General features: G+C 49.6%; 8 protein-coding genes across 8 annotated transcripts; 6 read left to right on the top strand and 2 right to left on the bottom strand.

The window, feature by feature from the left end:
* Position 1: 1 nt before the first annotated feature.
* An02g11120 (uncharacterized protein) lies at positions 2-1666 on the bottom strand (the record flags this gene model as incomplete). The annotated part of the gene is made up of 4 exons (XM_059746613.1): positions 2-562; positions 621-1000; positions 1068-1222; positions 1392-1666. Coding segments are annotated over 4 exons (1371 nt in total), but the record flags the coding sequence as incomplete, so codon positions are not given.
* A 563-nt stretch (positions 1667-2229) lies between these two features.
* On the top strand, positions 2230-2671 carry An02g11110 (uncharacterized protein; the record flags this gene model as incomplete). The annotated part of the gene is made up of 2 exons (XM_059746612.1): positions 2230-2322; positions 2540-2671. The coding sequence occupies 2 exons, from the start codon at positions 2230-2232 to the stop codon at positions 2669-2671; spliced, it is 225 nt and encodes a 74-aa protein (XP_059605692.1).
* Positions 2672-2770: 99 nt separating this feature from the next.
* Positions 2771-4177, top strand: An02g11100 (hypothetical protein; the record flags this gene model as incomplete). The annotated part of the gene is made up of 5 exons (XM_059746611.1): positions 2771-2866; positions 2941-3076; positions 3465-3700; positions 3817-4070; positions 4126-4177. 5 exons carry the CDS (start codon positions 2771-2773, stop codon positions 4175-4177), a joined length of 774 nt encoding a protein of 257 aa, XP_059605691.1.
* A 141-nt stretch (positions 4178-4318) lies between these two features.
* An02g11090 (uncharacterized protein) lies at positions 4319-5491 on the bottom strand (the record flags this gene model as incomplete). The annotated part of the gene is made up of 5 exons (XM_001400201.1): positions 4319-4543; positions 4596-5066; positions 5127-5222; positions 5293-5333; positions 5380-5491. 5 exons carry the CDS (start codon positions 5489-5491, stop codon positions 4319-4321), a joined length of 945 nt encoding a protein of 314 aa, XP_001400238.1.
* A 305-nt stretch (positions 5492-5796) lies between these two features.
* On the top strand, positions 5797-6865 carry An02g11080 (uncharacterized protein; the record flags this gene model as incomplete). The annotated part of the gene is made up of 3 exons (XM_001400200.1): positions 5797-5843; positions 5889-6355; positions 6414-6865. The coding sequence occupies 3 exons, from the start codon at positions 5797-5799 to the stop codon at positions 6863-6865; spliced, it is 966 nt and encodes a 321-aa protein (XP_001400237.1).
* A 90-nt stretch (positions 6866-6955) lies between these two features.
* On the top strand, positions 6956-9182 carry An02g11070 (uncharacterized protein; the record flags this gene model as incomplete). Its single annotated transcript, XM_001400199.3, has 2 exons — positions 6956-7200; positions 7298-9182. 2 exons carry the CDS (start codon positions 6956-6958, stop codon positions 9180-9182), a joined length of 2130 nt encoding a protein of 709 aa, XP_001400236.3.
* Positions 9183-9763: 581 nt separating this feature from the next.
* An02g11060 (uncharacterized protein) lies at positions 9764-10909 on the top strand (the record flags this gene model as incomplete). Its single annotated transcript, XM_001400198.1, has 1 exon — positions 9764-10909. The coding sequence occupies one exon, from the start codon at positions 9764-9766 to the stop codon at positions 10907-10909; it is 1146 nt and encodes a 381-aa protein (XP_001400235.1).
* A 616-nt stretch (positions 10910-11525) lies between these two features.
* Positions 11526-13163, top strand: An02g11050 (uncharacterized protein; the record flags this gene model as incomplete). Its single annotated transcript, XM_001400197.1, has 2 exons — positions 11526-12392; positions 12453-13163. The coding sequence occupies 2 exons, from the start codon at positions 11526-11528 to the stop codon at positions 13161-13163; spliced, it is 1578 nt and encodes a 525-aa protein (XP_001400234.1).
* Positions 13164-13358: the final 195 nt, after the last annotated feature.

Here is a 13358-nt window from a genome sequence, read left to right as displayed (position 1 = left end):
TAACGATGAGGCCCCACGCGGAAAGCTTCATGTTCCCTTCGTAGCCCTGAGCAATAGCGATCACTGCACATATTCCAAGCAGACTAAGATACCACCAGTGGGGTACCCGCTTTTGGAAGGACATGAGCTTGAGGTAGGGATCATCATAGTCGCTGCGCTTATTGTTCCAGGCGTTCTTGAAATCCTCCCAGCCTGATTTACCGTACCACAGGATTGCGTAGGTCATAGACGCTGTAAGGGCGGCGAAGGTCCAGAACCAGTAAAACACATATGATGGGGCCCAGTAAGGGGATCCGTACTCAGCCAGCGCAGTGCGGTTAACCTCTAAGTTGGAGCCAACAATGGCCGAAACATCGTAGGTGCTGCCATTGACGGTGTAGGTATCTGTGTCCATTGGTGCAAAGTTCTGTGCGTTCATGGTGTTGGTAAAGTAGATGGCGGGGTAGAGTATCCAGATACAGAAAATGACGAAGATACACTGGTTCATACTAGACCAGAGCGGTGTATAGTATGGATACATGAAGGTGATATAGTTCCAATCAAGCGACAAGTCCAGAATACCCTATTCTCAGAAGTTAGCAGCCAACTTTGACTTTGCAGGTATGAAGATGGGAACAGACAAATCCGTAGGTACCCGAGCCCAGGATAAAGGCTTTCCAGTTGCCATGGCCAAACCAACAAATCAAAGGAAGAGAGCCCAGAAGAGGAAAAATGAGCTCTGGGAGCCACTCATACACAAACGTGATAGATGCGATGATGGCAAAGTACTTGAGGGCTTTTTTAGTTACGGATGGGTTGCGATGCATCGCATTGAACAGTGCCACGTTGGGCAACACTCCGGGATAATACATCTTCGGGGGTCGAACCAGGATATCACGGAAGAGACCCGCGAAGCCATATCCGATCATCTGGGAAGCTAACAAGAAGAACATGGACCACCCAGCGTTGAGCTTTTCACCGTAGTAGAGTTCGATGGCAGACAAGGGTCCCATTCCGATAGCTGTGTAGCACTGTTTCTTGTCAGCTTGACAAGCGCTCTATCACCACGAAGGAGAAGTCACTCACACTACCCCAGTAGGCCACAACAATAAGTGCATGCTCCTTAGCGTTCCAAGGGCCTGGATTCATCGACCACTTCCATCCAAAGAAGCTGAATTGCCTCGTGGGTAAATACCGAGCCATGGCATCACCCATGCCCCAGGATAGCAACTGGATGGCATAACTGGTGATTGTGTTGTAGTATGGCTTGAAGTAGTAAAAGGTGGAAAGTGCGCAGCCGACAAGGACCCAGAAGGTAGATAGAACCCAGAATCGAAAGGTTAGGATCGGTTCACTACGCAGGTTGGATATTAGCGATGCGATCAACATTGGGAATAAAACGAGAAGCTTACGTCGGGTCATTGCGAAGATCTACCGTCTTAGCCACCAAAGGAATGGGATAGTCCTTCAGACGAGGATCGATGAACTCGTCATTATCGTCAGGGACAATACCCTCTCCGATGGGAAGATCTTTGTAATCTCCCTTGAGGTCCGCCTCCGCGACAAAGCCCGGGGCGACTTCCACATCGTGGATGTCTGCAGTCTCCTTGACCAGCAAGTCGTCCTTCTTTTCATTCACCTCCTCCAAGGGGGTGGAGACGGGACTGTCAGTGACCTCGTCCGCCATGCTGGTATTGGTTCAAGGACGGGACGATCGCATTGTTTCAATAAATCTGTGGCCTGGTGTGGCCTTATATATATCGTTCGCTGTGTTCGACCCCATCCCAAGCACCCCTACACCCCGTTATCTCGAGGAATGACGGCCAGAAACCGGAATACCGGATAAGGGCCTGTGTGCTTGAAGGAAATGATAACGACTTGCTAAATGGTTCCAATGAGAGCAGATCCTGCTCAGTTTGCTAATGAAAGTACTGTCTGGACTACACCATAAGCGACGGCAAAATACACTTCCCCGCTTCGTTGGTGATAAATTAAATTGCCCGGTGCTCCTCGTAATGTCTTATCGCGTACGCCGTTATGTAAATGGCTAATAATATGATGCCTCTAGTTCGCCATCGTCTAGAGACATTGCGAACGATGTGCCGGGAATCCGGTCTTTAGGTGTGCTACATCGTATCATGAGAGATAGAAATGTTGTGGCAGGGTAGAATGGAGTCCATAAGGATGCCAGTGCGCCGGTATCAAAAATACAATTGGCTTCTCGCATTTTGTCTTCAATGGTTGGCGAAAATGTCCCGATGCGATACATTATGGACGTGGATGAGATATGGGGATAATCTCATTGGCGGTGCTACACGTGGCCGCTCAGTATTCCCGAGGCGAGTCTGATAACCATCTGCGGGGGCATAAGTCCATGAAGGGCCACCATGGCACGGCGGCACACTGTTTTGAGAAGCACCCAATCATTTCGCGAAGGCGCACACCACTAACGGGAATCTTATCGCGATGATAATTAATTGGTGATACACAGCGGCACATTATTCGTGCTATTCGGAATTGGCGATTCGTAAGTGGTTGTATTTGACTTCGCCTCTATCAGGCCGACGAGGAGGTGGCACAAGAACTAAGTCCACCTTGCGCCGGAGCTCCATCGCATCTCCGAAGCGTTGACCCGGGCGAGCGCAACACCCCTATGCACAGCATATATGTTTTGAATGAATCATGGACCTAAGCGCTCGAGGGGGTTGGTGACAGGCCTCAGAACCGGGTATCACAACATCGAGGTCAAATCATCATGGGCAGGTATTCCCATGGAGTCTAGACTCAGGAGATGGCGAGGTTGGGAGGCGCATTAGACCAGCCACTAATCCGATGCACGACACCGAATAAATTCAACGAGGCACGCACCCATAGAGATAAGCACACGGTGTGATCTTCGGTTTCCCACGGCCTGCGCGGTTTTGTTCGCTATCAGATACGATCTAGTATGCCTGGAGGCAGGCCTCCATGGGGGGGACTAATACCTTCATCATGGATGACCTTCCGCAATGGGTAACCGTTCAAGGCCTAAAACGAGCATTCAATTGGTGTTCGAGTGGTGGAGTGTCAACAACGAATATATTTATTCGACTCGGCGGTACATGACCAGTGATAAGTCACGGTACCGTTATAACGTTGCAAGATACCATTGGTAGTTCGCAGTCGGATAATTGTAGACAAGCTTTCGAGTGTGATGTGTAGTTGACCTCTATTCGGCGTTGTTTCCTCGAACCCCTCTTTCATGCATGTGGCAAACACCACCGAGTGGCACTATATCAGCTAGTCGAGTGGGACTCGTGGAGGTGTTATTCCAGTGGAAATGCTTGCTGCTTAGAATGCGCTCATCTTTGTCCAAATTGGGGTGCTCTTAGATTGAGTGGCCAGAATCAACCTGCATTAAATCAGTCCGTGCATAGCCAGATATTTGACCGCCTACTCATGCGCATTGGTCTTTGTAAGATTAGTTTAGATGGAATAACTCTCAGGAAGCGCTTTGAGTGGCGCCGTTGCAGATGAGAGAATTTCCAGAAATGTTGGAAGAGCGAGAGCTGAAGCGCCTGGACATCTTACCTGCTGCTTGTATGGACCACATGATCCCCAGGTCTGTAGTGCATCGATTTCTCACCGTTCCTCAGATGAATTCGCACTGACACCCCTCATTCTCATGACCATGCAGCTGAGCTGGAGATTAGTGCACTACCCACAGACATTGACAGAGCCAGTACCATCGTTACCTTACAGATAGCATGACACTAATGAGGGATCAAGATTATAGGCCCGTCATGAACGCAGTACACATCATCGGCGGAGAACTAATATAATTTACATAAAGACGAGGGGAAAAGAAAGCTTGGTATCCGCATGATTCCGCGAGTATCCTTATCTCGCCATATTCACAGTTCCTTGCATCAGCCTTACAAAACCCCTAGGGAGGCATTCCTTCGCAGTGTTCTTGTTGAACGTCCACCAATTCATGCAATCAATTCTAAACTTCATCATCTAAAGAACGCACTCGGGACAGGAAGACAAAAGCGCAACTCATTGGGTGATATCCTCGGGGTGGCTTCGAAATTTATGATCATGGTGAAAATGTAATTATGTGGTCTTTCTTGGTATTGAATACAATCCATGGGTAGTAGGCATAAGTGCAACAGCAAGCCATGCAAAGTCTATGGGGAAGATAATGATAATGGGATGAGGAAAGTGAAACGATGGCCGCCGACTAATGCCATTGTATATTTTCAGATGACCAGTCCTGGGTTATCTTCACCCCAATGTCGCCATTATGGAAATACAGATTAAATTCCATATGTGTACCAGATCTCCCGCGTTTTTATCTTCAATTTGCCGTGGTTCGTCTGCGATTAAAAATCTCCTTAACGGTATCCCCGAATCCTACCATACAGATCGTAGCCCACGCCGCAACCCCGATGCGAGGAACCACACCGCGAAACAGACCCTTGACTCCGGTCGTCGCAAGGATATACTTGAAAGTGGATAGAATTGTCGGAGATGTTGGCCGGGCAGGATCATTCTTCATAGATTGCATTTCCACGCGCAGCACCTGTAGAGTCAGCAACCACAAGCCCTCACTTGCCCATCTCAGGAACACCTACTTCGAATGGCTGGTTCCAGCAGCTCAATGCGCCACCGATCGTAGATGCCAGGATTTTCTCCCCAAACTTAAGCTTCTCGTCCTTCGCCTTGCCATTGACCTTGCGGATGCTTTCTTCGGCAAAACGCGAAATACCAATCCGAGAAGACCAACCCGTGACCTGTCGTAGCGCGACGGCGTTAACACCTTTGTTCACTCCTCGAATTCCCTTTTCGCGAAGTATTTGAAAGAACATTTCTAGCGCTCCCGGTACTTTGGCACCTCCAACACTCATCTTGGAGCGGGTCACTTCGACTGTTTTCATGCATGTCGTCATTCCCATTGTCAGATAAGATTGAGCAACACCGCCGCCAATGCCACCCAGGACACCGCAGACAGTAGGTGATGCATTGAACTTTGCTCTAGCATAGTACTCGATCTCACTTGATGTCACTATCAGAATGGCGCCTTTGGTGGAGGCTTCCAGCCAAGCCTGTGAGAATTAGTACGACGGGTGTCTGGATGTTGGTTCAGGAATGAACAAATCACGTACCCACGGTATTAGCCCCTGATAAAAAGCAAGAAATCGTCCCCGGGACCAAGTCTTCTGGAATGCATCCCGCAATGTGTCTTGCCGGTTTGCTGCCAACTACAAGGGTAAGTGGTCAAAAGTTATTTGAGGACAGTGTGATACAATCTCGGGTGGAAGTTCAACATACATGGGTCTTGATTACTTCTAGCGGCTGACCAAGAGAAGTAACTGGCTAACGTTAGAATGGTACTTGGCAGCTAGAGATCCTCACTACCTTGGAAGATGTTCATCAACGCGCCGACCGCCAAGTTCCGATAGGGGATGGGGCGCTTTTGCTCGGCAGCGCCTTGCAAAGTCGGCATGTCCGTAGCTACTACTTGGGACATGTTTCGAGTGTTATGTCTCCTGAATAAGACCGCATTTTGCCGAATCAGTTGCTGGAATTAATGCTCTAATGATTGACGGACCATTGTGATGCTCATCGGATGCACCCGATGCCATACCTCGGGTGTATCGGCTTTCCCGAAGGAGGGGTCCCGCCGGGCTCGACCACACACCAGTAATGCCAATGGAGGAGATGCGCAGGAAGTGCAGCGCTAAGGTGCAGTAACTTGTGATGTTAATATCAAAGCTAAGTCTTTCGCGTGGATGCCTACCACGATTCATGGTTTACCAACGGGCTACCTACACAATGCTGTCACAAGCTCTAGCTACCCATGAAAGGCGCTCCAATACACCGTAGGTACATCCAGCAAATATAGCTGTTCAAGCTAACCCACCTAGATTCCTTCTCTCAAAAGAGTCATTTGACACACATGTACACGTCTTCGATCCCAAGCTTGGCCCATATGCGGCCGGGCGAGCATACACTCCGGAGGACGCGCCGTTGCAAAAGTTACTAGCATTAAATCAGAGTCTTACAAGGAGCTACAACAACACTACCCTGGTGTTGGTTCAGCCATCACCTTACAAGACTGACTGTTCGGTTATGATGCATTGCCTGCGTGAATTGAAGGACCGAGGCATCAGCTCGTTCGGAATTGCAGTGTTAGATCTTAACTCTACTACCAATGCGCAATTAAGCGAATTGCACGCCCTTGGAGTGCGAGGTGTTCGATTAAACTTCCAAGCAGATGGGAAAGAAGTCGACATTACGCATTTAGTAGCTATTCTGAATCATACTGCAGACCGCATACACCATCTTCCCGGCTGGGCGATCCAGTTGTTCGTTCCAGGGTGGACATGGGACCGTGAGTACTGATCTACTAATGACAGTGTATCACAACTTTCATCACTGATATTCTACAGTCCTGTATGATGCTGTTCGTGAGCTTCCCGTACGGGTTATTGCAGACCATCTAGGTGGCATGCGTGGCGCATCTAAGCTGCCTTCTGATTTACAGTCGACGCCAACATCCCAACCGGGATTTCGCTCCCTCCTATCATTAGCGAAACAATCGATTGTCTATGTAAAGGTTTCTGGGTTATATCGTATGTCAAATTGCTTAGCCTCGACCTTTGATGACCTGCAGCCGATCGTTCAAGTAATGGCCAGCGAGATTTCTAATCAGATTATTTGGGGGAGCGATTGGCCGCACACGGGCGATGGACATGAGCGGGTTAAACACTCAATAGAAAACAAAGAACCGTTCAGGACGATCGACAACCATGCAATCCTCCAAAGATTGTATGACTGGATGGGAGATGATGCCTACTGGAAGATGATGGTGGATAACCCAGGCCGGCTGTATATGGATTGAGCATCTACTCTTTTTACCAAACCGCATCACTGAATAGAGGTCTGCATACTCAGGTGGCTCATGAGTTTCTGTGGAAAGATTAGATATCCTATGAGCGCTGTAATTGACACAAGACTCAGTAAGACGAAGGCCTTTCGCAATGGAATTAATAGACTGATTAGTAATAGAAATGCCAAGCCCGAGGCTCTTGGTTGTAGAAGCAAAGACGAACTGCAGTTTCCATCCTGCGCATTGTATCCTCAACGGCTACGCTACCATACATTGAAGAGTCATAAAAGCTATGGCTTCGATGAGTGGAAGTCCATCGGGCTCAACCCCTCGTCGTCATCGGCGAGGTTTGCCGCGGAGTGTGGCTGCATGCCAGCGGTGTCGACGACGCAAGCAGAAGGTCAGCGACATACCATAAGGTCAAATAATTACTCACTAAAGCAGCCAGTGTGATGGGAAAATGCCAACATGTGGACCATGTGCTGCCGCTGAAACCTCATGTGTCATGTCGGATAGATTGGTGATCCAGCATCCGTCTACGAATTGTGATTGTGATGCCCTGCGGGCCCAACTCGCTGCTGCTGAGCGACGAAGCAATGAGCTGTCTGAAAAATGTCAGCAGCTAGAGACCCGATTGCTGGAGGCTTTGAGTTCCGTTCGAACGAATGTCTCCGGGATTTCAAGTCATGGTCTTCCATTGCCCGAACATGAATCCACCGAGGCTATATCTCGGTCTGACGGACTGAGTGCGAACCCAGATTGTCGCTTCCTTAGTCGGATCCTAAGACCAACATTCTCGCTGCAATTTAGCACCAGGCGGGAAAGCCGCAGTGCTATGAGCAGCGCTTGGGAGCTATGGGGTGATATCGCAGATATCGAAGTTCCTGAAACTGATGGCTTAAGTCTCGATAATGACACGTACATCAACCTGGCCGGCACTTTTTTCGATAGACGATGGCCATATTTACCGATATTACATCGGCATACCTTCATCAACAAGCACTTGACAGCCTTCCTGACGAAGTCCGAGATGAAACCATTGACCAATTTTATGGTCAACATCGTCTGCGCCATTGCGTCAACCGAGAAGTCATCACCCCAAAGTCGCGACAAGACCCATCGGGTATTCTTTAGAGAAGCCATAAAAGACCTGGACATGATTTTGAGCGGTGAAAATATTGAATGTGTCCAGTGTCTGCTCTTAATGTGCATGTATGGCCATAACGAACCCCAGTCAGTCAATATGTGGTTTACGACCGCCATGGCCTTGAATTTAGCCATCGGCCTTGACCTACACCGCAGAGAGAGCCTTTCTGGGAAAGGCTTGATGGATGCAGAGATGTCGAAGCGTGTTTTCTGGTGTGCGTACGTGATTAACTGCAGCGTGGCTATCAACATGGGCCGGCCCTTGGGCATCCAAGAGTCAGATATCAGCATGCCCTTACCTATGCAGCTGACGGACGCCCAGCTCATTGAATCCATCCAGAGTCCCCACGTCGAAGAATCACTGATACCACATGTAGCGGACACGTCAACGTTTGTTCACATCATTAAGCTCCGCCGAATTAACGCAGGAGTTTACAAAACGTTTCATTCTATCGGTTCTGTTCCAACTGATCCTGCTGAACTAGACCGGCTTCGCAGTGGATATTTTCTGGAGTTGAATCAGTGGATAATTACGGCGCCGCGTTATATGCAGACTCTATCTACCTTTCAGTCCACTGAGTGGTTTCAGATTGCCTTTCATCACGCCGTTCTTTCCCTTTATCGTCCATCACGTGCGGTCCCAATGCCATCGCCAGATGATCTGCGGACCTGCACCGAGTCTGCCATTGGTCTGATAAGCTCATACAGCGCATTGTATGCGCGGAACCGCATCAAATATACGTTCATCGCAATTCACTCGTTGTTCTTGGCAGCCGTGACGATGCTCTACTCTCTACGAGCGTTTGCACCCCTGCGACAAGAATTGACCAAGCCGGTGATTCAAACAAATATATCTACATTTCTTACACTCTTCCGGGGCATTTGCGATGGGCGTGCGGTCGGCGAGAAATGTTGCAGGATTGTTGAGCGACTTGGCCAGTCGATTATGTCCTTATTCGAACATGAAGACCAGGCAGATTTGAGTGTTGACACCGAATTCCAGACCTGGTTTGGACTTCGAGCGCACACGTTCCCGTCCAAGGCTAGCAACCCAGCCTCAGATGCTTATGCTCATGACTCACCGTCACGGCTTCCTGACGTTCAAATGGACCTACCATGGGCTGACCTGTTTGTGGAAGGAATTGACATGAGCACGGCAGATGTTTGGAGCGTTCTATTTTGATGTTTCTACGGAGAATGGCGAATGATGTCGGGTATTGTGTTGAGGTGGCGCTGAGGGTGGTTCCCATTTACAACTTCCTCGGGTGGATTATCGGTTTCTGTATCAACAGGACTGGATTAAAAAGAGATCTCGAACCTTTAAGCAGAACCACTCATGTGGCCAAACGCGATCATGACAACTTTTTGCTCAAGGCCTAGTATGATCTGTTACGGGTTAAATACCTCGGGTCAACGGCCGGGGTCCGATGCCACCGATGAAATTTGCCGATGCTACAAAGCTAGCTGTTTCTGTGTGTGCGCGGACCAGGCATTCAGGTTGTCTGGCTGGATGTAGGTCTCACACTCCGGCCCTAGGTATACCGATGCCTTTAGGAGGGGTGACTTGGAGACCCCAAGGTGCGCTTCGAAGTCGCAGGCGAACAGTTGTCAATTCGCGATCGGATGAGCCGATGAGGCCGGCTGTAACCGGTTAATTGGTTTCGGATGTATCCGATGGCAACTTTAATGTCCGCCCTTGGAGACAAGATTAAAAACCACCCAATCATTTGCACCAACGTTGTTTCTAGCCATCAAGGCATCATCATGTTCAAATATACCTATCGGAATCGGGTCGCTTCTAGCGCTCGGCGCTACTTGTCGAAGCAACACTCCATCCCTGCGGCCTATTACCGCGGAGGCACCTCGCGCGCCGTCATGTTCAATCAGGCCCATCTCCCTCCTCGCTCGGAGTGGGACGCCATTTTTCGTTCCGTCATTGGCAGCCCTGATCCATACGGACGGCAGCTTGATGGTCTAGGAGGGGGTATCTCCAGCCTTTCCAAGGTATGCGTGGTGGGGAAATCCACCCATCCAGATGCCGACGTTGATTACACTTTTGTGTCGTTGGGGGTCAAAAATTCCGATGTCGATTACTCCAGCAACTGTGGCAATATGATCAGTGCCATTGGTCCCTTTGCCCTTGACCAAAAGCTTGTTTCTTCCCAAACGCCCGAGTCGGCCACTGTACGCATCCACAACACCAACACGGGTAAAATAATCACTGCCTCCTTTCCCGTGGTGGATGGAGAGGCTGCCTCTAGCGGTAATTTCGCTATTGATGGCGTTGCTGGCACAGCTGCTCGAATTCAATTAGATTTTGTCAACCCGGCTGGCTCGGTGACCGGGAAAATGCTGCCGACGGGGCAGACAAGGGATGAGTTCGACGGTGTTCCAGCCACATGTATTGATGTGGCCAATCCATGCGTTTTTGTTCCAGCTAGTAGCTTGGGGGTTCGTGGTGATTTGACTCCGGACGATATTGCCGCTCATCCAGATCTTCTGCAGAGGCTGGATTCTATCCGGCGCCAGGCAGGGGTCAAGATGGGTATAGCATCAACTACCGGCGCCGTCCCAGGAAGTATCCCCAAGGTTTGTATGGTGTCACCACCTCAGCCGTCTAAGGGAAAGGACCCTGTCGACCTGCTTGTGCGGGCCATCTCTGTGGGACAACCACACAAGGCAGTACCCATTACTGTCGCGTTGGCAGTTTCTGCAGCTGCTCGCGTGACAGGTAGTACTGTTGAAGATGCAACCAACCAAGATCGCGTCAGTGATGCTGGTCTTACGATCGGTCATGCAAGTGGGAATTTGCTTGTTGGGGCTCAATTCGAGAACGATCAGCTTACCGCGGCAACTGTCTTCCGTACTGCACGTCGGCTCTTTGAGGGCCAGATTTATTGGAAGAGCTAGATTTACAGTGTTTAAGATATTCCAATTTCTCAAGCGGGAGTAAATTCCCTGTAATGATCGTGATTGTACTTTGCCATTAACATAATAACCATTAGTCATGACTATATATAATCTGTCGGAACATACACCGTAGCCACAAACCCACCAAGACCTTTACTCGGTCAAGATATAACGCACCTGCCTGCTTTTCGAAACTTCACTAAGCATTATCATGAGACGACTATGCACTAGGCTGGTATCTGCATAGTACTCCATATGAACCACACTGCCTTATAGGTTCATTCGCCACCTGTGAGTCGTTTGATAAAGTCTATCGGAGCATCCGATGGAAATTGAGTGCAGCGACACTCATACCCACCTGGGATGCCAAACCCACAACTGATGATCAGACGGTCGAGACAAGGGACAAGAAAGACAACGCCAGACAATCATAGACATCTTCCAATCAGACAATAGCAGATATAATGACTAGAACCGATCATACCATGGAGACGTGTGCACCCCGCTTTTTCTTCCTTGACTCCACATCCTCTTCCCCACGGGGGATCAGACGGAAAGTACTTAAGCCGCCTAGTAAGTCTCTGAACCAAAGGTCAAGCAGGGAATGAAAGTGAAAATGGCAGGCCTTACTCTCCCTGTTGTCGGTACCCGGCTCCAGATCGCTCTGGTACTTCTTATCGTTGCCCCTTCGTTCATTCTCTTCGGATACAATCAAGCGGTCCTGGGCAGTTTACTCAGCCTCCAAAGTTGGGTCTCTGTATTTCCAGCCATCGACACCATAAACACCTCGGGGGCACAGAAGTCCCATAACTCAACATCCCAAGGCGCCTGCAATGCCTCGTTTCAGATGGGATGTCTGATAGGTGCCCTGTCCCTCTCTCTTTATAGCGACAAACTCGGACGCCGTAAGACAGTCTTTATCGGAGCTGCCATCACCGTCCTCGGTCAGGCTCTACAGGTCTCTGCAACCACATTGGTTCAGTTGGTCGTTGGCCGAGTTATCCTAGGGTTCGCTATCGGCCAAATCAGCGGCACCGTGCCTGTCTGGCTCTCGGAGTGTGCCTCTCCCAAGTACCGCGGACAGCTCGGTATCTGTACGGGTATTTTCATCAGCACGGGCTACACATTGTGCAACTGGATTGATTTGGGATTCAGCTATCTACCCTCTTCTACTGGACAATGGAGAGCTCCGCTCTCTATACCCTTTCTCTTCTCAGCAATGTTACTGGTTTCTGCTTTCACGTTTCCGGAGTCGCCTCGTTGGCTGATCTCTAGAGGAAGGGTCGAAGAAGCTACTGCAAGTCTCTGTCGGTATCGAGGAAAGGATGCGCATGATGAGATGATTATGGGCGAGATAGCCCATATTCAGCTTGCTCTAGAGGGCAGTGGGACCATGTCCGTCCTGGATATTTTCGATCGCAAGGACAAGACGCGTCTGTTGTTGCGATTTTGGCTCTGCATGGGGTTAAACTTTTTCCAACAGGTGAGTATCGCGGCTCCTATAGCACTTGGCTCTCCAAATGTACCACCGCTAATCCATTAGGCCTGCGGAGGCAACCTCATATCCGTCTATAGTTCCACCATTTTCCAAAATTACCTACACATGACACCCACCATGTCTAAAGTCCTGGCGTCCTGTGTACTATCATGGAAAACGCTCTGCTGTCTATTAACGTTTTGGACTATCGACAACTGGGGCCGCCGTCTATCCTTCATGGTAAGCGGAGCAGGGATGTCCATCTGCATGGCCGTGCTAGCGGTCACCACCGGCTTGGGCAAAATCACGCATGCGATGGCAATAGCATACGTTGCCTTCATGTTCGTCTTCAACTTCTTCTACCCAATCGGCTTCATGGGTGGCAACTTCCTGTACACGGCTGAGATTGCGCCTGTGCGTCTGCGAGCGGCCATGTCCTCCCTCGCGACTGCTAATCACTGGCTATGGAATTTGGTGGTTGTTCTGGTTACGCCAGTTGCTATAGATACGATTGGATGCTGGTACTATGTGATCTATGCGCTTATATCTGCGACTATCCCGGTCTGCGTGTACTTCTTCTATCCGGAGACGAGGCACCGTAGTTTGGAGATGCTTGATCGGGTGTTTGTGGATGCCCCTTCTATCTGGCGGATTGTGCCGATGGCCAGGGGGTTGCCGCTCGGAGAAGTCGGCACAGCAGAGAGTGGAGATACACTGCGCGAGGAAAAGAAGGCAGAGGATATAGATGGTAATGTTGAGATGCGGGAGTATGTCTAGATGGATTAGCTGGACAGCGTTGCTATTGTAATTAGTTGTTCCTCGGGTAGAAGAGATGCGATATGCCCATCGGCCCAGCCGACGGAACCATCCGAAGCTGACACTAGGAAGACCGAGGAGTAAATCAGCCACAGCTGGAGATGTTACATAGACCCTTGTGATTTATATCTACTGTCTTATCCAATAGATCACTCT

Source organism: Aspergillus niger (assembly GCF_000002855.4).
Source record: "Aspergillus niger supercontig An02".
NCBI classification, from domain to species: domain Eukaryota; kingdom Fungi; phylum Ascomycota; class Eurotiomycetes; order Eurotiales; family Aspergillaceae; genus Aspergillus; species Aspergillus niger.
This window is presented reverse-complemented; position numbering and strand designations above follow the sequence as displayed.